At 40.7% G+C, this 26,501-nt stretch overlaps 1 protein-coding gene across 3 annotated transcripts in view; it reads left to right on the top strand.

The window, feature by feature from the left end:
* Window positions 1-321: 321 nt before the first annotated feature.
* The window catches only part of slc4a3 (solute carrier family 4 member 3), an 84,184-nt gene continuing 58,004 nt past the window's right edge, over window positions 322-26,501 (top strand). For 2 of the 3 annotated variants that reach the window (XM_079666850.1, XM_079666848.1), the window contains exons 1-3: window positions 322-563; window positions 683-870; window positions 3,108-3,334. In XM_079666850.1, the coding sequence (XP_079522976.1) occupies window positions 402-563; window positions 683-870; window positions 3,108-3,334 (577 nt within the window). In that variant the 5' untranslated portion in view covers window positions 322-401. The remainder of the gene's footprint in view (window positions 564-682; window positions 871-3,107; window positions 3,335-26,501) is intronic. The other variant, XM_079666849.1, reaches the window with a different exon arrangement.

The raw sequence follows: 26,501 nt of genomic DNA, 5'->3' as shown, positions 1-26,501 counted from the left end.
CTCAAAGTACCAAAAGTAAAAGTAGTCATTGTGCAGATTGGTTCATTTCAGAATAATATGTATGATATGTTTTGATTACAATTATTGATGCATTTATCAATTAGATTTTTGTTGATTCTCTTTCCCATCCTTAATCCAGATCTGCAAAGTTACTAAAGGTATTCAATATATGTAGTGGAGTAAAGCTACACCATTTACCTCTGAACTGTAGTAAAAGAAGCAAAACATTGAAATACTCAAGCAAAGTACCTCTACAAATTCAGTGGACTTAACATTTGCTGTGATGTATTTTTATCTGATTCTTCATTTTGACAGATCACAGACACACATTTCCCCATACGCACCACCCCTTATCCACCCACCTACCCCTGGCCCAACGTTTACGCAAGAGGGTGCACAGCATGGAAAGACGGCACAAAAAGAAACGGAAAAAAAGAAGGACCTCTCTCCCCCCCTCCGAAGAAACGCCCACCATCCAAGAGGTAGATGAGGAAGAGGCCGATTCTGAGACAGACAGACAGGCAGGATCCGCCTCCAAAGAGAGACCGGATATCCAACCACAGGTAAAATAGGACTGAGGAACCATGGGGCCTGTACCATGGGACGTTTCTCAACTCCCCGCTTGAACTAGGTATGTCCAAGCACGTTCCTCCCCTCTCACTGATCTTCCTCTTCCTCTCAGTTTAGTTTGGGGAGCCAAGATGACTTGGAGGAACCCCATCCGCCCAATACCTTCCACACAGAAAATGAAGAACATCCATTATCAAGGAAAGCTGCCCCTGCTGTGATTAAGGGGGAGGTTCATAATGGAGGAATTACTGTTCTTGAACAGAAGGAGGAGGTGCATGGAGAGGAAGGAGCTCGCAACAGGTAGGCTGTTATACAATCAGGTTCTGTTTGGTCTGAAAACTGTTGTCTGCATGGGCTCATGATCACAGTAAAGGTAGTACCAAGTGGAAGCCTGATCATTTAAGCTAATGCGGGAATGTCTTAAAGCTGCATTATTTTTAATGGCCAGCAGGGGCCACTCAATTTGTTACTAATTCTAAATTGTTTAGAAGTCAATGAAAAAAATGACCCGACTTCTTGATTTATAACCTCAGTAATAATCGTCCTTCTTTTGAACCTGATTTTTGCTTTCCAAATTAATATCACAATTAAAAATTGAAAAGACATACACATGAACATTGCTAACCAAGCTAGCATTTGATGGTGAATTAGCATTATGCAAATAGAGAGCAAGATATAGGATTCGGTTGAGCAGAGCTGAAGATAAATACTAATGTAAATTCAAAATGTATACAGTAATTAGGCAGTTATTTTGTATAGCTTTTGTCGGAAGAATTTTATAACATGATCATTTGTCAGTTTTCTGCTGCTACTGTGTTGTATACGTTGTTATATGTTCATCCAATATGTGGCTCATTCGCAGCTCATTGGTGCACTTTGTTCAAAAGCTATTAGCAAACTTTGTCTATCGTTCCTCTGGGGTTGGGTTAGCAGTGTACAGTAGGTTCATCAGGCCATTTTCCCTGTGAACAGCTGCTAGCTGTGGCTGGAAACAAGTTGATTCGAGAAATGAGAATGAAATGAAACTGTGGGCCATAAAACTAAAACAATTAAGCTTGAAGATGCCAAAACGCTCCGTAGAGTTGGGTTTTAATTATCTGTTGGTTTGTTACTATGAGCACAGTAAACACCGTCTTTGAATCCATTGTTATCGGTTGATATAAAACTATAATTATGCAGCTTTAAAGGTTTGCTGTTAGTTTACCCTTTTATTACTCTACGTCCATTTTGCCAGGGAGTATTTACTGGTTTCGTAGCATGAATTGCACATTACTCGGCAGTATGTTGCTATGGTTACCTGCAGTTTAATATGCCTGGTGGACTGGTTTACTGTTGACTAGTTAAACTAACACACACACGTTTGTGTTGTACCACTTTCCAAATGTAGCGCCCAACTGCCAGGCATGAAATGAGCTGGTCATATAATAGAGGACACCAGCTGGATTAAAATTATTTAATTAATATTCAAATGTTTCTAAATTTGGAGCTGATCCCTTGCATCAAATGTATCTGTTATACTTTTAAGCTGGACGGAGCTTCTTGGAAAACAGAATAGAGCAGACAGGAAGAGTTGTTTGTGCTCTAAATTAACTTTAAATTAGTATCTTGTTCAAGACATTAAATAAAATCAACCCTAAGTCCCATATACACAGTTCTTAAGGCTTTGATGGTTAACTAATAGCTGAATCATAGATAGTAGAAGACCATCTGGCCTGCAATAAGCATAACCATCAAAGTGTGAATTAATTCACGATTAGAAATGAATATGGATTGGGCTGCTGGAGGTCAGGGGCCCCATGGTGATTCAGGTGTTATTTCTGCCTGTTTATATGAAAGCACAGAGACCCCACCATGCCTGTGCCATGTGAGAGAGTGTTGCTGTGAGAGGGGATGACTCAGAGGGTTAGTGAATAGAACTCTATGGTCCCAATGCTGTGCTGTGAAGCCCTCTGCTGGTGAAGAGACCACAATGCAACCCAAATACTATAAGCATGTCAGTCAGCAGCACTGTTGAATTTATAGTGAGTTATTTATATTTCAATTTCCACATTTGAAAGCATTGTACCTCATTATTTTTGTATTTCATTCAATAAGTATGTCATTCTTTCGAGGTACATTTGTGTCAAAGTGATTTGTATGAACAGATCATCAATCCGTGTCTGAATGTGTAATGTGTACATCACAAACAATCAACTGAATGGGTTAGGGTTAGTTCAGGTTGGCAGTAATCATAGACTTTATAAATAGTGACCAGACTGCATGCTCTCATTTTGAAATAAGAAAAGCATGTCAAAGGGAGGCCATCGTGGGATTTTGAAAAATGGCCGCAATTCTTTTTTTTCTTCTTTTCGTTGAGATCCGTTTTATATTTGCAAAATCATTATAAGCATCCATATATTTTTTGCATTTGTGGAAGGTGTCTTAGATTCAAAGATTTCAGTTTTGGTCTGTTCATACAAATATTAAAAGGATAACCTACCTCTATATAATTATGGCAACATTTGATCATCTTTAATCAACTTTTTTCTTTGTGTCAGTGCTCGCTCAGGATCAGACCCCTCAAGTTCAACCAAAAATCGTGCCTGGTTCCGTAGGAGGCCCGTCCACCATCGGCTGGCCGGCACCCAGCGGAGCAACTATGACCTGCGGGAGCGGATCTGCATCGGCAGCATGACCGCTCTGGAGACCGCTGTCTACCAGCAGGTGCCCACTGACGAGGCCGAGGCCCAGATGTTGGCCAGCGCCGACCTGGATGACATGAAAAGTAAGAAGCATCATAAATGAAGGCTTTAATTTAAGCTATAATGTATTTTTGTACTACTCACATTAGCATATAGTTGGATAAATAGCCAAATCACCAAGACAATTGATGTGTTTTGTGTCACAGACTGGTATTTATATCAAGCTTCAGTGCATCATAGAATGACATCTTCCTATTGAACATTGACTTTGAGATGAGCAAACCAGAAGTGCCGAAATGCTAACTAATTTCCGGGTTGTATAACTCCTTTCTGCACCGATTTATTGGTGGTGTATTTGACAAACAAATATGTTGTTTTTCGGCGATTTACTGTATGATAGTCTGCAAATATAATGTAGGATTACATCTGAGTCAGTTGCTATGTGGAAGTACATTTAATTCTGACTCTCTGGGCCACTTTACTGTTACCAGTTTACTGAAAAACTTACTTTTTATTTTCTTATTGCTATCAAGAAATCAAGGCTTTTGAGTGTGGAAGTGGAAGGTGATTTCAACTCATGTTAAATGTACTTTCTGAGATGACTAGCTCTACTTTTCACCCACGACACGACAACTGTGTGGGGGAAGTTTGCAAGTTAACTTTTTCTAGCGCCACTGTGCTCTTCCTCTTCCATCAGACCTTCGTGATCACACCTGCTGTTGCTGCTAGGGTATTTATGATATAATTACCAAGTCCCTATAGCAGTTTAAGAAGTCATTCATTAAACATTCTCAATGTTCTCATTGTGTTAAGCCAGCATACTATTGATTTACTTTCCCACATCCTGTTTCTCTAAGTATTTGTGTTATTAATGAATTGGTCCTTAATTGAATTGGTTGGCTAGTCTGTAGGTATTTATCTTGATGAATGCTACACTGAAATTAGGATACCATCTTAAAGGGAGAATGGCAAATATTTAAGATTTAAAGGTATAGCTTCATTTCATTTAAAACCTTTATTTATCCAGATTGGTCCCATTGAGATCATAGATCTCTTTGTCAAGGGAGACCTGCAGCAATTAGGTTCCACATGAAACATAAAACAACATAAAACAATAGAGGATATCATACAACATATTTACAAGCTACATTTACATACTTATCAACATTTACAAATACCCATAGTAAATGGGTACACAACATAGCTTAATGTTAGTAGTATAGTGTTAGTAAAATAAATGGAGATTAGCCTTATATGTAAGTAGGTACGGTACATGAGTAAATGTGAGGTATGAATAAAATAAATTGTGTTTTATGTATCTTCTGACGAAGAAAGAAAGAAAGAAAGGGACTAGCAATTTCAGTTGGCATTGATCTGAATATAAATGACTTCACACTTTTGGCTCTTTGGATCCACTGACAGCACAGAAAGTACTTTGTCGGTCTACCTAACAGAGAGAGTGCCATTATCTTGACTTTTTATTGTGGAAGACAGAATCCCGCTGCTTTGATCACAATATAAATGCTTAGTTACAGTCTTATTTTTCCATCATAGTAACAACATCACACAGTCTCTCTCAGAATATTGCAGTTTGGTTTTAAGGCTGGATTCATGATTTGTATAAAGCGTTCAGCAGCCTCTACTGGCAGCAAAAAATATGTCTGCCTGTAGAACAAATTAATAGTTTTTTATAAATTCTGGCTGATTTAATGTAACAGTTTAAACGTTTGTCTTTTTAAATATCAGTCAATGACACATGAATATTGGTAAATGTATTTTTAAAAATACATAGTTGGAGTTTTCGGTTAATCCTTTTCCATGACTGATTATGACTCAGCATCTTTGTCTCCAAAACAGGAAATAGCTTTAGCTGGTAGAAACAGTTTTTTCCTTAATTAAGAACTTATAAAAACAGACTTTTAAGTTTGTGTTATTTGTGCATACTGTCCTTTATCTATTCCAATGTCTTAAACAGGACATTATTAACACAAAACACTTTCTCGTACAATGGGTAACTCAAAGTTAATACAACAAACCTTACCAGAGCTAAAGTAGGTCATTTGCATTTCTTAACCCTTCTCTTGAGTTAGGTCATACCCCCCTTCCCATAATATTTTCGGTCAAAATTGACCGGCGTGTTTTACAATGATATCTCTGGAACCCCTTATCCAATTTTGATAGTTGACATCTCATTTGAACAGTCAAAGCAAGTAGAATCAAGGAGTGACAGAATGACACCAGGGGTGAATTTCATGTTATAATATTGCAGTAAGTTCAAAGATAGTGCTTACTGTACATTATAAAAATGCTTGCCATGTAGGCTTTGTTTACTGGAGGTGGAAATGCTTTAGTTAGTGTTGTAGCTGGGATTCTTCCCGTTCCAATGATGTAGGGGATGTATTGATCTGATACAAGCAAGTCAGTGTTTCATTGTGTACTTTCAACCACAGTATATGGTCCGGACCCACCAGTGGGTCCATCAAGTTCAGCATTCACTGCATTCACTGTGATGAATATAAAATAAGACACTGATACTGTTTTCCTCAATGAACATTTAAAGAAAAATAAATATTCAGGCCTCCTCTCCCTCAGGAGCCTCTCCCTCAGGGGCCTCTTCCTAGTCTGTTGACTGTTCGTCAGGCTCATAGTCTGGATCACTGTTGTCTTCCATTTCTGAGACACCGTCCTCTATCTCTGGTTCAATGTCCTCCTCATCTGGTTCAACACATTTGTCCCGAGCCTCTAAATCGCCTAATCGGTCGCCTACTCATTGTGTCACTGAGTCAAATGTGAGCAAGGCACACATATAACTGCATGAAAGACAGTAATGGAGGGGCATTTAGCGCAAGAAAGTGAGAGATTTTTCTTTCTTGAGGGGCACAGAGCTCGCACCCGTGAGAAGGTATGATACATTGTATCATACAGCGCAAGAAAGTGAGAGGTTCCCGTCACTTAGAGTAAATTGTTTTGTCTGGAAGGTGTGGGGGGACATAAGCACAATACTTGTGTGTGTGTGTGTGTGTGTGTGTGTGTGTGTGTGTGTGTGTGTGTGTGTGTGTGTGTGTGTGTGTGTGTGTGTGTGTGTGTGTGTGTGTGTGTGTGTGTGTGTGTGTGTGTGTGTGTGTGTGTGTGTGTGTGTGTGTGTGTGTGTGTGTGTGTGTGTGTGTGTGTGTGTGTGTGTGTGTGTGTGTGTGTGTGTGTGTGTGTGTGTGTGTATATAACGCAAGAGAAGGACATGTAAACATCTGAAAAAAACCCTGTGTTCATATTATCATTCAAAATATCCTTTATCTGGATTTTGACAACAAGTGTGTACTCTAGAATAGGTTTACCCAAAAGCCTGTTTTATTCAGGACTCTGGTATAGTAACATTGGCTTGCTTGTTTGAAATAGTGGATCCTGTAAAGCCTGTATTGCCTCCCCTGCTGATCTGGTGCTGACCAGTGACATGTTTCTCACTGCTGCCTGTAACCTGGCTCCACTGTGGGCGTCCCACACATTCTGTCTCCTGACACCAACCTACACAGCCCCCACATGCACTGATAGCAACAAGCATCCAACCAAATAACAGAAAAGATGGAGGGCAGACAAATCTCGATATATACTCTGATTCTCTGTGAATAATCATACTTACAATGACAGTAATAGCTATTGAAAATGTCCCACTCCTCTCACATATCCAGGGCAAAATCCTCTCTTCCAGCGTCCAAGGCATTGACTCCCATCGATTCCCCTTCAGCTGCCACCCTGCCTCTGGCCTTTCCTGCTTCACCACAGCAGAGTAATCATTGACCGCTCACAAACCTGGAAACAGCAAATGGGGCAGGGGCACCCAGCCATTCAAAATCAGCTATTGGATTTGTAGAGAGCGATGCCTTGCATTGACAGGCCATGTTTAACACAGCTGTATTTCAGAGAGGACGACTAAGTAAAAAAACAATATTTTCATGAATTTTTTTATGACATTTTTTTTGTGTGTCTTTTAAATATTTCTACTTGTGTAATGCTTGACGCTGCAGCTTGTTGAAAAATGATTTCCCAATTTTGGGATGAATAAATTATCTACCTACCTCTTTTAATAATAAGCTGGAAATAAGAGAATAGTTTGACAGCCAAGCTTGAATCCGTGGCCTGCCTGAACTAACGCTATGCTCAATGTCTTTAATCCTCACTTTCCCTTACAGTTAAAAAGTGTTAGCCAAAATGTTAGTTAGTTATATACCAATGACATTGTTTCTCTCTCTGTCTATGTCTCAGTCCTAATCTTATCTCAGTGAAATCCTTTTTTTTAAAGAGAAATCCTGTATTGTAAGGATGATGAAAAGCACAGTTTATGATTTATCTAAAAAGGCCTGCAGTGTAGAGATTCTCTTCGTTAATAAACCTGCTGATTGAATCCTTTTACGCATTTTGGTATTTAGCAGTCGAGTGTCAGATGAGTTGGAGATACGGTATGAAAAGCATCTTTATTAGGGATGGAAATGATGTGAGTAATATTTATGCGTAAGCACATCTCCACTCACTTTCCAGGGCGAGTCTGTTATGCCAGAAACAAAGTTTGGGAATGTTATTAAATGTAATGCTATGGCGTTTTATGTTCTACAGAACTACACTATTTGGTGGAAATCTAATGCTATGCCAGGGTGTATGGATAGTCAATTGTTATACAATACTACTGTATAATGGTAATCAGAGAATGCAGACTTCTGTCAGGATTTAAAAAAAGGTCTATTACAAGATACAGATTCACTCAAAATGTATGGTGATCAACACCACAATATCTCACTAAGCAGAGCCCTGGAATTGATTCCTAGGTGTTCTTTTATTATCATTTACTCTAGGTTATGCCTATTCAGATAAATGCAATTTTGGTGAAAAGGCCAACGTTCAAAAGTTGACCTTTCTGCACATCACATGTGATGACAACACGATGGAAACAAAAGCCATCAACCCTTTTACTCAGATGTTGGTTTTCCAACAGCCATCAAGATCAATGAGCAGTGGACATCATTCAAAAAGGGCGGCACTACTATTCAGTTCCACAAAGTAGACCATCCCTTATCAATACTTCCTTTTGGAGTTTAAGCTAAGTGAAAGTTGCTACCATTTACGCAACTATCATTGTGGATACAGCACAGGGTCCAATACAAAGGAAATAATTGTGATTTCTATTTTCTGGATGGAAGAGTAATTATTTATTTTTTTTATCTTTTTTTATATATATTTTTGTTTTCACTCCATGAACACAGGCTTGGTTGCTTGAGGGAAACATCTTTAAAAATCATCAGATTTTGTAGTTGGTTTGCAAAGTGAACCCTTACGTTGTTTTGCAATACAACAGAGGTAGGCTAGTGGTCGCTACGATACCCAGGCTCATCAGATCAGCGACCCAGTACAAACCACGGCGTTCAAGAGTCGAGAGCCCTGGATGAGCAGTGTGTCCACTAGGAGAGAGGAGGATAGGGGGAGGTACCGGCCGTGGAGATGACAGATATGGAGGAACAGAAGAACCAGGGGCATGAGACCTCTGATAACAAACTTGTCGCCGTCCACAAAGAACCGGAACGTCAGTGCAGTGTCCTAAAGGGCTTCGGCGTCCCAAATGTGGAAGGGGACTTTGAAGAGTTTGTTTTGGATTTTGATGACTATGACTTGCTTGAGTCAATCCACACTCATCTGGGGTCATCGCCCGAGACTCCACGTAAGTTGTATGCATTAATCTTTTACCGTTCAACAAAGAGCTATATTTAATTTGAATTTGATAGAAGTGAGAGTTACGTCAAGCTTCTGACCAAAGAAAATCTGATGCAATAATAACGCGTGAGATATTCACATGGATGAGCATGATGACGGGATCTCACTCGTTTACATTGATTATGTAGCATGCCGATTGCTTAATTAATGGCAATATGAAGCTTATCCATGCCCGCACACAGAACAGAGTTGTCCAAGGTATTGAGCGAATCGACTAGTGTTGGACTACTGCTGTTTCCTGCTCTCTTATTGATCCACTGGCACCCATTTGCCTCAGCTAGAGCGGAAATACATTTCATTGACCAGCAACGTGTTCTCTATTTTTATCACTATTTGGATCATGACAATTTCTGTGATGGAGCTAGTTTCCAACTCCTACAAATGTTATGAAGTTGATCTGCCTGCAATTCTTTAGTGAATGTAGTATAATGGCTCATTGAAGGTTCAATTATAGCTGGAAAAAAATAGCACATTTTTGAAGGCATTTTTTGTATTAACCACTGGTGATTACTGTGCCTAACAAATGCTATTGCATTTTACATTTAAAAAGGGAACATTGAGCCTGTGTCTCACTGTCTTCACCCCGAATCCATTTTGAAAATGGTTTCCTTTGGAATTGATTGTGAATCTATTTTTAATGGCAAAATGGATGGCAATGTCGGTCAGTCGCTATAGCAACTATTGGATGGATAGACATGACATTCATGATCCCCAGAGGATTAATTGTAATGACTGTAGTGATCCTCTGATATTTCGATAAGCGCTGTCATTAGGTTATTATGTAGATCAGGAGTGCCCACACTTTTTCAGCTTGAGAGCTACTTATCAAATGACCAAGTCAAAGGGATCTACCTACAGGGTAGATCCCTGCCCAAAGTAATGTGGTGAGGCTCTGTGTGTTGCGAGCGGGGGGGGGGTGCTAGTGGACTGCGAGCACCGGAACCTCGAAGCGGCGGAGAAACTGTGGCGCGCTTACACTTATTGTGCCGCATTTGCGCTTCAGATGAGGAGGTGAGGCCCCCCTTATACCCTTTCTTTAGTAGAATTGTATCAATTGGAAGGCTAACTAGGTAATCAGCTAGGTGCGGTTGACCGTGCATGCGTGGTGAACTGCGTGTTAGAAAATATGAGATCTCAGACTGGCTTACCTGTACGTCAATCAAGTGGCAAATGCAATTTTTTGTTTTCTTTCTTTCATTTCTTTTATTGTTCAATGCCATGTGACCTGCCCACACTACCTTCGAGATCGACCGGTCGCTATTAAACTAAAGACATATCCAATAGCTCAAGATTCAAAGGTTTATTGTCATTTATAAAACTACGTTGTAATTTTGTAATGTATGAAAAGCTTAGAGCAGGTTCCTCAACAGTGCAATTTACAAGTCATAGAAAAATAAATATTAAAAAAACAACAATTAAAATTAAAATAGTGCAAGCTCAGGTATTTAACAATCGTGTGGGATGAAACTGTCCCTGAGTCTGGTGGTTTTATTCCTGATGCTGCGGTACTGCCTGCCAGACGGCAGCAGACAGAACAGTTTGTGGCTGAGGTGATGGGGGTCTTTTGTAATCCTGAAGGCTTTCTTCCTGAGCCGCTGGGATTAAAGGTCCTCCATGGATGGCAGCTCCGTCCTGGTGATGTGCTGTGCAGTTTTCACCACCCTCTGTAAAGCCTTATGATTGAGGGCGGTGCAACTGCCATATCGTTTTAGTCAGCCCTAAACTAAAATACTGCATGTTATTATTTGCATTCTGTTTTCACTACTGTGACTGTAGAACCATAGTCGTGTTTATCCACAGCAAGCTCTGTGCAATTATCAGATAGTCACCTGTTTTGGGTGTCTGTTTGCCAGGAAGCCACACCCTTTATTGACTTTGTTTCACCAACAGTGAAACCAACAAGTGAGAGCAGGGGAATTAAGGCCATGTTTTTAAAAACGTTGAAGTCTTGTATCAAAAGGGTAAGTTCATAGTTCTAACAAATGTAAATCTCTTCTGAAAAAATAACCACTGTTTCTTCAAAATGATATTCCAATAGAACTAAACAACACGTGAAAAAGATTAATGCAACGCTACTTGGTAATGTTTAAGATACAAAATGACTTGGTCTAGGATTAGGGTTTTTGGTCGGAGTTCCAAGTTTTTAGACCCAACTGCTCCAAGGTCCCCTAAATGTGGACTTCGATAAGAACCTCATTTTATGTCGGAAATAATTATTATCCCAGAACTTTTCATTTGAGGCTGAATTGACAATGTAGTTTCTTCGTATTGGACCGAACATATAAGCTATAGAAGATCAGGCTAGGAGAAAAAAACGGTATGAACCCACAAGTGTCTTGAGATGGAGATGAGCCAAGGTTGATAAATTGACTCAAATGATGCTTACTTGGCCAGTTGGGTCTGAGGACCACAAGAATGAAAAATATAACACTGTAGGAGTTAGGAGTTAGAAATAAGTGAGCTTATCTGACCTCTGCTAATATCTGCTTCAAGCTAGCTTCTCAAGGCTACTTCATTCATAAAAATAAAAGCCTATCCCTTCTCTGTGTTAAGCAAGCGTAAACAAATGTAAATCAAAAATGTAAACCAGATGAAAACACTCATAAACCAGTCAAAGGTGTTACTTTAAATAATAATAACTTCCTGATATGAATCAAACATTTTAGAGGGACATTCACATTGAAAGAGCATGTTATCCGCAGCTTTGGAGACGATGTGACATTTTTAAAAGACTAATTATTTACTATCTAAACTGGATGTCCTGGTCGGATCCCAGCCCAAGCGAGATTTTGGTTTATTTGATCACAAATATGTTGCAAATTAGATTTGAACCCTAATTGGATTTAATCAAGGCCATGGAAAAAAATCAGATCCTAGGACAAAATAGTACCTGGCAAGCAAATTAATTATGTTTTGAGGTTTTTATTTTGAAGGGATTTGGTAATTCTTGGGATTTGCCTGATTTTATAAACGCATAACCATCAGTTTTATCGCAATGAGGTGGTTGGTTACACGGGATGGCTTGTATTCATCAAAATCAAAATTATCTACAACATGTGTCTTTATATCGAGTTAACAATCAAGACCAATGAAGAGAATGCTCATATTGACCATGTTAAGTCTCATCACAGAGCACAGTCAAAGTGGGGTTTTTCAGTTCATTGCAAAAGAAAAAGATATTCATCTATGAATGTGACAAGCTACGGTCAGATATATTAAAGAAAAACATGTGACAATTCTGGTTAGATTTGACGGTGACTTTTAAAGGCTGCATCTGTGACAGCAACCTCAAATCAGTTATTCCCTTCTATCTAGGGCAGGGGTGGGGAACCTTTTTCCTCTCAAGGGCCATTTCAATTTTTCCAACATCCTCCGAGGGCCGTACAAATTATTGAACTCAAACTCTGCTTAAAAAAACTAAAATCACAGCCCATTCATTTCGCCTTTCTTTCATGCTGTGCAAAGAAAAAGCAACCTCTTAATCCAGATATCTTACCATGACTCGCATATGCATGCACGTGCACGGTTGTGGCATGACTACCAAAACAGAAAGATATGGACACAAGATGTGTGCAAAAGTATTTAGTTTCCTATCTATGTGAACATAATTAAAGTGGGGGGGAACTAACCTCCTCTAAGGGTAGTCCGGGGGCATGCTCCCCCGGGAATATTTTTAACATGTTGAGTAAAAGCATCAATCTGGTGCACTTTGAGAGCAACATTAGGAGCTCTCTGGATACCTCTCTCAACATCCATATGAAACAGAACTGTAAGCAGATTTAATTTTTCTTCATGGATATTTTACAAATCACTCCCCTTTTAAACTGTATTCTTGTTTATTAATAACAGCTTTCTTTTACTGTCATATAGTATTTTATACAGTTTTTCCTTTATTCTCTTATTTTTGAATAACTATAATGATCATATAAAGATGTGCCTTTACCTCACTGGTTGTAGAAAAAGGTTCTTATATTCGTTAGCATAGCTAGCTAACCAGATGCTAATAACAACAAAGTTATTGACTGTATGATCAGTATAGAGTGGCGAAGTCACGTCCATGGGACCTTATTTCGGAAAAATAATGTATTGAAGTCAATGGAGAGCAGAGGTCGCGTTAACCGAATATTATCCGTCTATGACGGATTTTTTTTAACAATGACGGAAAAATCTGAAAGCAGTCGGTCATTTTGACGGATTAGAACAAACTCGGAACAGCGCTAAAGTTTCCCCGCAGCGAGGCTCCGGTGTTATGCATGCCTGCCAAAAAGGAAATTATACAGTTTCCAAACCCAACTTTGCCGTACAAATCATTGAAATGTCTGTGAGTTTTGGCTTTACGCTGTGCTTACTCCCGCGAGGTGCAGTTGGCATGCATAACACGGCGCTAACAGTTCACGAGCGTGCGCACCGCCCTCCGTTGACAGTTCACGACTGTGCTCTCCCCCCCCCTCACCCCCGTTGATAGTTCACGACCGTGCTCTCCCCCCACCGGTTGACAGTTCTCCCCCCCCCCCCCCAGAGTGTAAAGGCCGACGGGTAATACTGAATTTTGACGGAAATTTTACGCTCCTGTCCGTCAAAATGACGCGCAGTGAAAAAGTCTAGCAAAACCTCTGGTGGAGAGAGAAAAGTTATCTTTCGATCCCGTTTGAATTGTGCCATGAATTACACATATGATGTTTGTCAATCTTAAAAAATAATTTCCATGTCAAAAAAGTCACAGTTTGTCGTAAAACTGTTGGAATATAAGACTATGAAAAATACGCAACTAGAAAGACTACAAATCCCAGAGTAAGTGATGTCACCATTGTTTTCCTCCACTAAGAGATAGCTAAGATAAGATAACTTTAACAATATGCCTGTGTGCTTAGTACCAGGTTGTTATCATACCAGCAATGGGTCTTGCTCGTTATTTCGCTTCCCGTCTGATGAAAGCACCAGGAGTGGCTGGATCAAGTTAGCTACCTAACTAGTAGCTAGCAAGTTAGTTAGCATTACAGCCTTGTCATTTTTATTAGCCTTAATATGAAGTAACATTAAGTAACCCAAAATATTAAACAGTAAGAGTAGTAGTCCTATTTTGTGAACCCTTTGAAGAGTACTGTCACCGGTGTGATTATTCTATAATACACAATTTAAGCCCGGGGGAGAAATGCTCACGCTAACGCTAGAATTGGCGATCGCCGATCTTTTCTACTTCATGCTATCTGCACAAATGGTTGACATTAAACATTAAAAAGACCAGGCAGTTCAGAGAGAATCAAAGGAAGGCAGGCAGGCAGCTTTGCATGACATTCTTCTGCACGTGTTTCCTTGTGGTGATAGTGAGGGTAGTCAATCGTTTTGTTGACAGTAGTGACGGCCATCTTGGTGACGTGTGTTGTTATGTGAGACCAGAGATGTAGTTCATTGAGCGTTTCACACAAACAAATGTGTTACTTCACAGTTTTACGACACATTTTATTTTTTTTGACTTGCAAAATTATCTTTAAAATTGACAAACATCATATGTGTAATTTGTGGCACAATTCAAACGGGATCGAAAGATAATCTTTCTCTCTCCATTGACTTCAATACATAATTTTTTCGAAATAAGGTCCCATGGAGCTCCCCCGGAAGGGGAGGGACTTCGCCACTCTATCACAGATGAACAGATCGCCACTGGGCTTTCAACTGAAGACACAGCCACGCAAAAACTGCGGCATGTGTACAGCTCCTTATGGGTACTGCACTTTGTGAAGTGTTGGAGCGGCGTTCTGGTGCTCTCCGGCAGAACTGCACCCGTCAGACGAGACATATACCACGTGATGACACGTTAGGGTCATTTTGTGTTCAAGGACCCTGACCTCGGCATGAAAAACAGGCACTCGCTTTTTAAATTATTTTGCGGTCTAGATTTCTTTATTTTTTTTTGCGTGTGTTTATAAATTACCTCGAGGGCTGTATCAAATGGTCTCGCGGGCCATATATGGCCTGGGGGGCGGAGGTTCCCCACCCCTAATCTAGGGGGTCAATATCTGCACGGAAACGAAATTAATACAAAAAAACCCTCTTAATTCTACACATCAGGAAAGTAGAATAGACAGTATATTATTGACCAATTTATTCAAATAAAAAAACAAAGAAGAAACAAACTACGTGTTTTGCATTTGGCTTCATCCGATTCACTTTATGCTTGTTTACCTACAAGTATGTCTATATAAAATAAGGTTCTGATGCCAACAGAACAGGCAATAACTAATTTTACGGTTCAATGATAATTCCATTTTTTCCCCCCATAATTTCCAGATGGAATACCAACATCTGGCAGTAAAAAAATATTTGGAAAATGTGTACTAGAAAAAATCGTGTACCATTCAAAATACAGCGCCACTCCTAGAGTTAGTTGTGACCTTCTCAACACGTAAATATTAGGGAGGCAGCAGTGCATGTGAAGGCAGAAATGCAGGTTAGCAAAGCAGATGTGGAAAAAGCCTAATTGATGCTCTTTCTTTTGGCTACTGATCCAAATTGTCTGAAACTGTTGACAATGCAGAAATGTTTAAACATGTTTTGGGGTGCTGGATTATAACGATGAAAGTAATAAGGTTCTATGAGGCTTTTCTTTGTTTTTTAAGCATGGATTGCTTCAAGGGGACCTATCATGCAAAATGCACTCTTGTACGTCTTTTATACATGCATATGTGTCCCCGGTGTGTCAGGGAACTCACCAAGTGTCAGAAAATACAACCCTCTCTCTTTTCCTCTACCCAAATCTCTAAAAAAAGGGGCTGTAACAGATCTGATACAGACTGATCCAGATTTGAATTATTTTCTACGTCAAACAAGGGGTGCTCTGCTTGGTGGTCAGTTCTCCACCTATCAGAGGAATGAGAGGTTGGGCCACGGCCGGCCATTGCCGCTCGAAAGCGCTGGAGACGCTGTTTTACATATGCCAGGCCTGTAAGTGGCGCTGTAGTCTGCCACAAAAGCAGCGAAGAAGACTTCCCTTGCATGGTTGCCATGGTTGCCCTTCTGTTTATTCTCCGCTGTGGCTCTTTTTCTCCCTCCCCGAGGCAAGCTTTTGCGCCTCCTGCTTTAAAACAAATGAATAATGACTCTATATAATCATATGTAAGAGATAATGTGCAGCGACGCGGTCATTATGGGGAAAAGAACACCGACAGGCTGGTCAGAAGCCCGACGCGAAGCGGAGGGATCTAGATCGGCGGCAAGTCGCTGCACATTATCCCGCTTATTACATGGCCACATTCTCAACAAAGTAACGATATGATGAAACTAATCCGTTGTTACTGTTTGAACTAACGTAGCAACGGCAGGAACTGCTTCGATAGCGTTTTTGAGGAGCTTTTTGATTGCAGATTTGAAAACATCGTTGCTTGCTTTAAAAGTAGCAAAATTCATGATGTCAAACCTTGGAAAGTATCTAGATATCCCTACCCTAATGCCAAAGTAACTGGCAACTGAATATCTGTCGCCGTTTGATGCCTATGTCTGGACAGCTGCGTAAAAAGGAGGGTTTCTGCCCCATTACTTCTCTTCTTACTTCTATAAGAATAAAACACGGAGGATGGAGATCTCTTTTTCTCCCCCTCTTCTGACAGCCAAGCAGCTGATCTCAAAGCACGCTCCCCTCTCCTGCAGAGGGGCGTGGTCAGCTGCAGCTCACAGAATCAGCCCCCTGCAAAAACAGCGCTGGAAAGAGCAAATAGAGCGAAATGAGGCATGGCTAAAATGCAGGATCTGTTTGGAATTTGGAAAAAAAACTATATTTATATACTTTATATAGGTATGGCCCTACAATATATTGTTCAAATATAGCATGATATGTCCCCTTTAATATTAAAGGCCCTGGTCAGATACCAGCTCCAGAGGAAAGAATAATAGGTAATTTTCAACTAGAGTAATTTGCCCTGTCCTTGCCCTGCTCTACGTTGAGAAACACAGCTCATCCAAATCAGCTTGTTAAGTATGGGCTCAGAACAGTCTCATACTACACACATGCACACAGAAGGATTCACACTTGTATTTCCGGATCCACACTTGTGTTTGTCAATGCACACACAAATGTGTTCCGTTTCATATACATGTAAATAAAATCCAAATATAGAAAAAAGTTTTACAGATGTGTTTCTGATCCTCACATATTTGTTTTCCCTTTGAATCCCCTGAACCTGCAAACACAAACCGCTTTCTGTGCATGGATCGCTGTGCATTCGTGTGTGGGTTTTTTGAGACTCCCCTGACGGTCACCCGATTCGTACTTGTAATTTTTTCTATCTGTAGCCAATCAGATGTCTCCTTCATTCTAAGCCAATCACATGAGCGCGCCCCCACAAGGGTATCAAATAAAATAAAATAAAATAAAATCAAGGTTTATTTATAAAGCACATTTAAAAGCGATTTTTGGTCGGGCCAAGGTGCTGTACATGTAATAAATACTACAAACACATAAAAACACATTACTACAATCACAATAAAAGACAATAAATTACAACAGATACAGTGGGGCAAAAAAGTATTTAGTCTTGTTTGTGCAAATTCTCCCACTTAAAAAGATGAGAGAGGCCTGTAATTTTCATCCTAGGTACACCTCAACTATGAGAGACAGAATGGGGGGAAAGAATCCAGGAAATCACATTGTAGTATTTTTAATGAATTAATTGGTAAATTCCTCGGTAAAATAAGTATTTGGTCACCTACAAACAAACAAGATTTCTGGCTCTCACAGACCTGTAACTTCTTCTTTAAGAGTCTCCTCTGTCCTCCACTTGTTAACTGTATTAATGGCACCTGTTTGAACTCGTTATCAGTATAAAAGACACCTGTCCACAACCTCAAACAGTCACACTCCACACTCCACTATGGCCAAGACCAAAGAGCTGTCAAAGGACACCAGAAACAAAATTGTAGACCTGCACCAGGCTGGGAAGACTGAATCTGCAATAGGTAAGCAGCTTGGTGTGAAGAAATCAACGGTGGGAGCAATTATTAGAAAATGGAAGACATACAAGACCACTGATAATCTCCCTCGATCTGGGGCTCCACGCAAGATCTCACCCCGTGGGGTCAAAATGATCACAAGAACGGTGAGCAAAAATCCCAGAACCACACGGGGGGACCTAGTCAATGACCTGCAGAGAGCTGGGACCAAAGTAACAAAGGCTACCATCAGTAACACACTACACCGCCAGGAACTCAAATCCTGCAGTGCCAGACGTGTCCCCCTGCTTAAGCCAGTACATGTCCAGGCCCGTCTGAAGTTTGCTAGAGAGCATTTAGATGATCCAGAAGAGGATTGGGAGAATGTCATATGGTCAGATGAAACCAAAATAGAACTTTTTGGTAAAAACTCAACTAGACGTGTTTGGAGGAGAAAGAGTGCTGAGTTGCATCCAAAGAACACCATACCTACTGTGAAACATGGGGGTGGAAACATCATGCTTTGGGGCTGTTTTTCTGCAAAGGGACCAGGACGACTGATCCTTGTAAAGGAAAGAATGAATGGGGCCATGAATCGTGAGATTTTGAGTGACAACCTCCTTCCATCAACAAGGGCATTGAAGATGAAACGTGGCTGGGTCTTTCAGCATGACAAAGATCCCAAACACACCGCCCGGGCAACGAAGGAGTGGCTTCGTAAGAAGCATTTCAAGGTCCCGGAGTGGCCTAGCCAGTCTCCAGATCTCAACCCCATAGAAAATCTTTGGAGGGAGTTGAAAGTCTTTGTTGCCCAGCGACAGCCCCAAAACATCACTGCTCTAGAGGAGATCTGCATGGAGGAATGGGCCAAAATACCAGCAACAGTGTGTGAAAACCTTGTGAAGACTTACAGAAAACATTTGACCTCTGTCATTACCAACAAAGGGTATATAACAAAGTATTGAGATGATCTTTTGTTATTGACCAAAACTTATTTTCCACCATAATTTGCAAATAGATTCTTTAAAAATCAGACAATGTGATTTTCTGAATTTTTTCTCATTTTGTCTCTCATAGTTGAGCAGTGGCGCCCATAGGGGCGCTAGGGGCGCCGCCCCACTTCTTCCCACATTACAAATTAAAATAAAATAAATATTTTCTTTTTATTTAAATTTTTAATGAACAAGGTAAATATTATATAATTGGTATCAGTAAAATGTATAATCTACATTAAAATCTCGTTTAAAATGGTGTTACGATGTCTAAAGTTACTGATAAGTCACATGTTTCCTGCCTGGCCTTGCCCGTGTATTATTACCCTCTCTCGTCTGGGCGCTAAGAGAGGAGCCCTCAACCAGTGCAGCAGCAGCCACTAGCAGCTGACTGTTGCTATATGTAAGCTATGGCTCCGAAACATAATTTCAGCCAATCAGCGTCGTCAAATCTGATGATCACCGGGCGCCAATGTCAGCGCCCGGTGCAGGGTTATGGCTAGAAAGGATCCGTCTTGTGTAAAACTCTCGCGAGAGTTCGCGAGTCACGTGGCTGAATGTTTACGTTTGACAGGCAGCCTTTCAGTTACGATCGTTAACATCAGTGGGCCACAGCAAATGATGGTGAGAAGCTAAACTATCTATTAATTATGTCAATTACAGGGAGTGTGATTGTAACTGTGTGTGTGACTAGCTGGATGCAAAGAGGTAAACGCTGTCTTTTGTTTCCCATGCTTGCTCTTCAAACAGCCGGGGACAGATACTATGTGCCCGTGCTAAATAAACACACACACACACACACACACACACACACACACACACACACACACACACACACACACACACACACACACACACACACACACACACACACACACACACACACACACACATATTATTGTAGTTGAGTGTTGACAGCATCCATCAAACTAGATGTTTTGCCTTAATGGGCTGTTTTGTAATATTTCTGTGTTTCTGAACCACGTCTGTGTCTGCATATAATGTTCGTATTTAGTCTCCTCAGGGTTCCCGCGGGGTCTTAAAAAGTCTTACATTTGATAATCTGAATGTAAGGCCTTAAAAAGGTCTTAAATATGACCAAAAAAATAAGAAAGGTCTTAAATATGATTTAGAAGGTCTTAAAGATTATCGGATTTGAAAGGTACTTCTGTGTTGCGATAGCGTCTAAATGTGTTTTGGGAGAAATGTCCGGGCTGCAAAGTAACCAGTACGTTAATAGCCTTTCAGTTCCCCCCAACAATTTGTATTGAATTAAATCAACATGGAACCAGTAATCACTAACTTTGTTTCCCCCGGCCCCTTATTGGAGAACACCCAGCTAATAACCTAGCAACCAAGCTTCAGCTTGCGGCAGTCAGAAACTCAGGTATCTTCGAATCTACTTACAAATAAATATGGGGAAGTGTCAGTTCAACCGTATTTGGTTGGAAAACATCTAATTTAGTGCTTGGTTGAAACCAGTGGAGGGGAACGTGTTTGAAGCCCGCCGCACCATTTTCAAAATAAATAAGCGTTTGTTTTGCTAATGTAGCGTTAGCTAGTGGAGCGTTAGCTAGTGCAGCAGCTCCCGCAACAACACCGGGGGACCTCCGGGCGACGTTTGGGCCTATGTCAACCCTAAAAGCGGAGGTGCTGTAGACGCTAAATACCGTAGCTAAACAACAATCATACAACAGCAACGATGAAATAGTGTAGCCAATTTAATTTAAGGGGCAATTTCTCAAAATGTTCCCTGTGTGGTTTATTCACCATTACAATAGCCCCACCTAAAATAATTTCCACCAGCCGCCACTGTAGTTGAGGTATACCTAGGATGAAAATTACAGGCCTCTCTCATCTTTTTAAGTGGGAGAACTTGCACAATTGGTGGCTGACTAAATACTTTTTTGCCCCACTGTATATAAAAAATACAGGGAAAAGTCAGGAGTCGTGCTCCGCTCTGACTAGAAGGCCAGAAAGAAGAAGTGTGTTTTAAAAGTAGATTTAACACTAGAACCGCCAGAGGTCGCTGTATACCTAAAACCGCCAACGGGTAAAATGTACCCGCTATTGATTTGCAAAGTACAATGTTATTTTATTTATCATACAGAACAGTGAGTTTTGATCGCACAGGGATGACATTTATACCAATAGAATATGTGGACTCTCAGCTTTTCATATGATATAGTTTGTGCAGATAGCATGAAGTATAAAATATCGCTACAAGTGCTGATTTAAACGCTTGGTGTTAGACTTGTGTTGTGTTTAGGAACAAATCTCTTAATCTCTCTCTAACTATCTATAACTATCTATCGATCCATCTGTAATGTTCTGTTCTATGGACATATAATTGTCTACATAAACAGAGGACGCAGACTACTTGTCTCATTCCGAGTGTCCATCTTTACTCAACTGGCACGTAACCTGGACACATGCATTACGTCCTCAACTTGAGCTCAGTCATCCAAGATCTTGTATTCTCCAAGATGTTACACTATCTATAACTATATATCTATCTCTCTCTCTATCTATCTATCTATCTATCTATCTATCAATATATCTATCTATGTATCTCTCTCTATCTATCTCTCTATCTATAAGGAACTGCAGTAGACAAAAGGTGTTGCTGTTCTGTTACAGCTAAGTTTACTCTTGTTTGCATTTTCTGGGCTATTCTTCGTGTGCCTATTGTGCCTAGTTGTGGTCCCTTTAAGAATCAGGATGACATCATCAGATGGGTGTGTCAGGTGATCATTAGAGAGGAAATAGGCAAAGCATGGCTCTGTGAGCAATGTGTTATTGTTTGTTAGAAATCCAGCTACATCTGCATACGTCTTAATGCCTTTGATCGCATTGTATGTAAGTATTGTTTATGTTTGTGTTGTTAACCATTACAGATGATTATTTTTAGAAAATATTGTATTCTGTGGTGTTTTAATGCTGGAGATCTTCCGAGTTGTCTCAATATTGTTCAAGGCTAATGCAAGGAGAGATAAATGAATAAATGTACAAATGGCTGATTATATGTTTAAAATATGATGCCATTTATAACTGTTTAAGTTCTAGAATTACAATAAATACATTAAAAAGCTTACAGTAAATATAACAACGCAATTAAATTAATGTTAAAGCTGTGTTGATTTATATACATTGTGCATATTTGTGTATGTAGAAATGATCATAGAATTGATTATATTTTGTCTTGTTTATTTTTAGTTTCACACCTTCCTTATATCATTAAACCTGTGGGCAAAGGATTCACGTCTTCAGAGTCTTGGTGTACGGAGGGAGTTTATCTGGCTGTTAAGCTATACACACTACATATACCGGGGACAGCACAGTGAAAATACGGCATTCTAGCGGGCAGGACAACGCAGTGTAAGCTGGCAGACAATGACAGCATCTTCACATACAGCAACTGGATGACCGTCAAAACAGTGTCTAAAGAGAGGTACACTATCAGACGGTGCCATGACAGAAAAGGCTTCTTCGCTAAACACACGCTCCCGTGTTTCAGGCTCCCAACTACGATCAAGAGCATCATCAACTGGGTCCGCTGCAGTTAGGGCACGAGCGAGAGCAGAAGCAGCTAAAGCACGTCTTTCCTACGCCGAAGAGGAAATTAATCTAAGGCTAGAAAAAGCTAAGTTGGAAGCATCTATGGAAATGCTCAACATACAGAAAGAGACAGCTGAAGCAGAAGTATTCGAAGCTGCTGAGGATTTAGACATTGAGAAAGAAAAGAATAAAAAATGTTTAAGCTCTGTATCATTGGAAGCAGCATTACGCACACAGCAATATGTTGCTGACCAAGCCAAAATAACGGAGGCTAAACCTCAACTAAGTGATCATTATGTAGCAGCAAATACAAAGCCAAGTCCTGGCGACAGCATTTCACATTCACAGCTCAAACCAGAAGCCAAACCTTTCATTCTCCATCAAACCAATCCTGGTTCCCAATCAACTCATCTTACCTCACAGCAGCCTGGCATCAACGGAGACGAGTGTGCTCGTGGTTCACGCAATGTAAAGTTTGAGAACAACCGTTGTACTCCTGGACAGTATTACAGGCCTCAAAACCACAGTGGTAATCCTTCCTCATCGCCCCATACCAATACCATGTCTACAAATTACAATCACGACGACTCAAACCTGAATGACTTTCTGAGATATTTTGCACGGCATGTGCTTGTTGCTACAGGTTTGCTTCAATTCAATGAAAAACATCAGAATTACCGAGCATGGAAACGGTCTTTCCAGACCGCAACCCGGGGTTTAAACCTGACACCAAGTGAGGGGATGGATCTTCTTCACAGGTGGCTTGGTAACGAGGCAAGACAACATGTCGAACAGATAAGAGCAATATACATAAATCACCCTGAAGCAGGATTAGCAATGACATGGGACAGACTCGAGCGAACATATGGCTCACCAGAAGTCATTGAAGACGCTCTGTTCAAACGCATTGACACCTTTCCTAAAATAACAAATCAAGATTATTCCAAACTGACAAAGTTAAGTGATCTATTAATGGAACTTCAATCTTCCAAAGCAGAGGGAGACTTTCCTGGTCTCTCCTTCCTCGACACAGCCAGAGGCGTCAACCCAATAGTTCAGAAGCTTCCATTCGGTCTGCAGGAAAAGTGGGCATCAGTCGGTGCATCCTACAAGCGGCAAAATCTTGTCCACTATCCACCCTTTGACTTCTTTGTGAACTTTGTCAGCCAGGAGGCTATCATGAGGAATGATCCGAGCTTCAACTTCGCCTCCCACACAGACACAGCTAAACAGAATGATAAGACAGGTTGGAAACCAAACAAATATCGGGAGGTCTCTGTCCACAAAGAAGAGATCTTCCCCGGAGTCGTTACTGAAACCGGTGAGCCCCCAACGAGATCTGAGGACTTTGATCAAATGTGTCCGATACATGAAAAGCCACAACCACTCCGCAAATGTCGTACATTCCGAGCAAAGCCCATTGATGAGCGTAAGGCATTCCTAAAAGAGAATAATGTGTGCTACAGATGCTGTTCTTCGTCATCACATTTCGCGAAGAACTGTAAAATGAAAATTCAATGTTTGGAATGCAAAAGTGAAAGACACCATACAGCACTTCACCCTGGACCCACACCCTGGATGGAGGAATTTGTCCCTGCTCCTGAGCATGGCGGGGAGATGAAGTTTTCTCCTCCTGTCACCACCAAATGCACAAACGTCTGTGGCAGAGATCTGGCAGGTAGATCCTGCTCCAAAATATGTCTTGTAAATGTATATCCATCAGGCCACAAAGACAAAGCAAATAAACTGTATGCAATTTTGGATGAACAGAGCAACAGATCATTAGTTCGTTCACAGTTCTTTGAAATGTTCAGTGACCAAAGTCCGAGTGCTCCTTACACATTGAGAACATGTGCTGGAGTGAAGGAATCAGCAGGAAGAAGAGCCAGTGGCTATGCTGTTGAGTCTCTGGATGGAACTGTCCACATCCCATTACCCAGCCTCATAGAATGCAATGACACTCCTAACAACAGAAATGAGATCCCAACCCCTGATGTGGCTCTCAATCATGCACACCTCAAGTCAGTGGCGCACCTCATCCCAGACATTGACCCACAAGCCCCTATAATGCTTCTCTTGGGTCAGGACGTTATCAGAGTTCATAAGGTTCGCGAACAGATGAATGGCTCACACAACCAGCCTTATGCTCAAAAGTTAGATCTGCGGTGGGTCATTGTAGGCAATGTTTGTCTAGAAAGCGTCAACAAACCATTGACGATCAACAGCTTCTACACAAAAACCACAGAACTAGAGCGTCCTATTCTCCAAGTCACTCAGTATTCAGATGGGAAAACCTCCTGTGATGCTGACCACCTTGGAAGTACTGTGCCCAATCTGGACCATTTGCCTTTTGTGCCGACAGATCAGAACCCCACAGATCATGCAACACGTTCAGTGGCTCCAGGTCATTTAAAAGACACTAACTGGCTGACTGGACCCAAGTTTCTGTCCAAGCCAAAGCCAAGTATCTCTGAGAGCACCTATGATCTTGTGGGTCCGAGTCCAGACCCAGATATTCAAGTGTCCACTTTGAGCACTGCAACAGCTCACAAGCAGCTTGGTTCCCAGCGATCTACCATGTCCTCTTTATGGGAGTCACTCACTCCTTCTGTTACTCGCCTCTTGCACATCGCATGTGTGTTCAAGGCAACCCCAAAAAAGAACAGTTATCGTAAGGGCTGGCATTGCTGCGAGGCAGAATTCACTGGCCACAGATATCATCATTCAAGCATGCAAGAAGTGGCTGTCAAATCAAGTACCAAGATATGAATGGCCTCTTCGACTGACAACACAGACTTTTCTTAACAAAAACGGGAAGTTGCATCAGGTCGAGGTGAAGGTCATCGAACCAGGAGTGACTTCGCTCTTTCTTAGGCCTGTTGCAGAGATGGTGCCTCTTCTCCCCCCAGATGGCTAGGTAATGGAAGTGTACTAGATTTGGGTGACGTGTTTCACGCCAGACGGGGAGTGTTCTGTTTCAGCTAAGTTTAATCTTGTTTGCATTTTCTGGGCTATTCTTTGTGTGCCTATTGTGCCGAGTCATGGTCCCTTTAAGAATCAGGATGACATCCTCAGATGGGTGTGTCAGGTGATCATTAGAGAGGAAATAGGCAAAGCATGGCTCTGTGAGCAATGTGTTATTGTTTGTTAGAAATCCAGCTACATCTGCATAGGTCTTAATGCCTTTGATCGCATCGTATGTAAGTATTGTTTATGTTTGTGTTGTTAAACATTACAGATGATTATTTTTAGAAAATATTGTATTCTGTGGTGTTTAATGCTGGAGATCTTCCGAGTTGTCTCAATATTGTTCAAGGCTAATGCAAGGAGAGTTAAATGAATAAATGTACAAATGGCTGATTATATGTTTAAAATAGGATGCCATTTATGTTTAACTGTTTAAGTTCTAGAATTACAATAAATACATTAAAAAGCTTACAGTAAATATAACAAGGCAATTCAATTAATGTTAAAGCTGTGTTGATTTATATACATTGTACATATTTGTGTATGTAGAAATGATCATAGAATTGATTATATTTTGTCTTGTTTATTTTTAGTTTCACACCTTCCTTATATCATTAAACCTGTGGGCAAAGGATTCACGTCTTCAGAGTCTTGGTGTACGGAGGGAGTTTATCTGGCTGTTAAGCTATATACACTACATATACCGGGGACAGCACAGTTGCTATAGCAACACGTCATTTTCTATGAGGTAAATATTACCCGCTGGCGGATATGGGTAGAAATGGCAATTTATTTGGCGATTTTTTTCAATCTAACTTCCTATTGACAATTTTTAAAAACAGAGGGTGCAATATAACACACTTTCAGGAAAAGTTACGGACTGGGAGACTTTAATATGTTATGGAAAAAAAGTTACATACAATAAAAAAACAGCTGCGGGTAAAATTTACCCGTTGGCGGTTCTAGTGTTAAAAACCCCTAGGATCTGGGCCGACCTCACATGGAGGGGCAGAGTGTTCCAGAGCATACGGCCAGCTGCTGCGAAGGCTCGGTGCCC

Source organism: Notothenia rossii (genome assembly GCF_949606895.1).
Source record: "Notothenia rossii genome assembly, chromosome: 2".
NCBI lineage: Eukaryota > Metazoa > Chordata > Actinopteri > Perciformes > Nototheniidae > Notothenia > Notothenia rossii.
The sequence above is the reverse complement of the archived record's forward strand: the minus strand, read 5'-3'. Positions and strand labels throughout refer to the sequence as shown.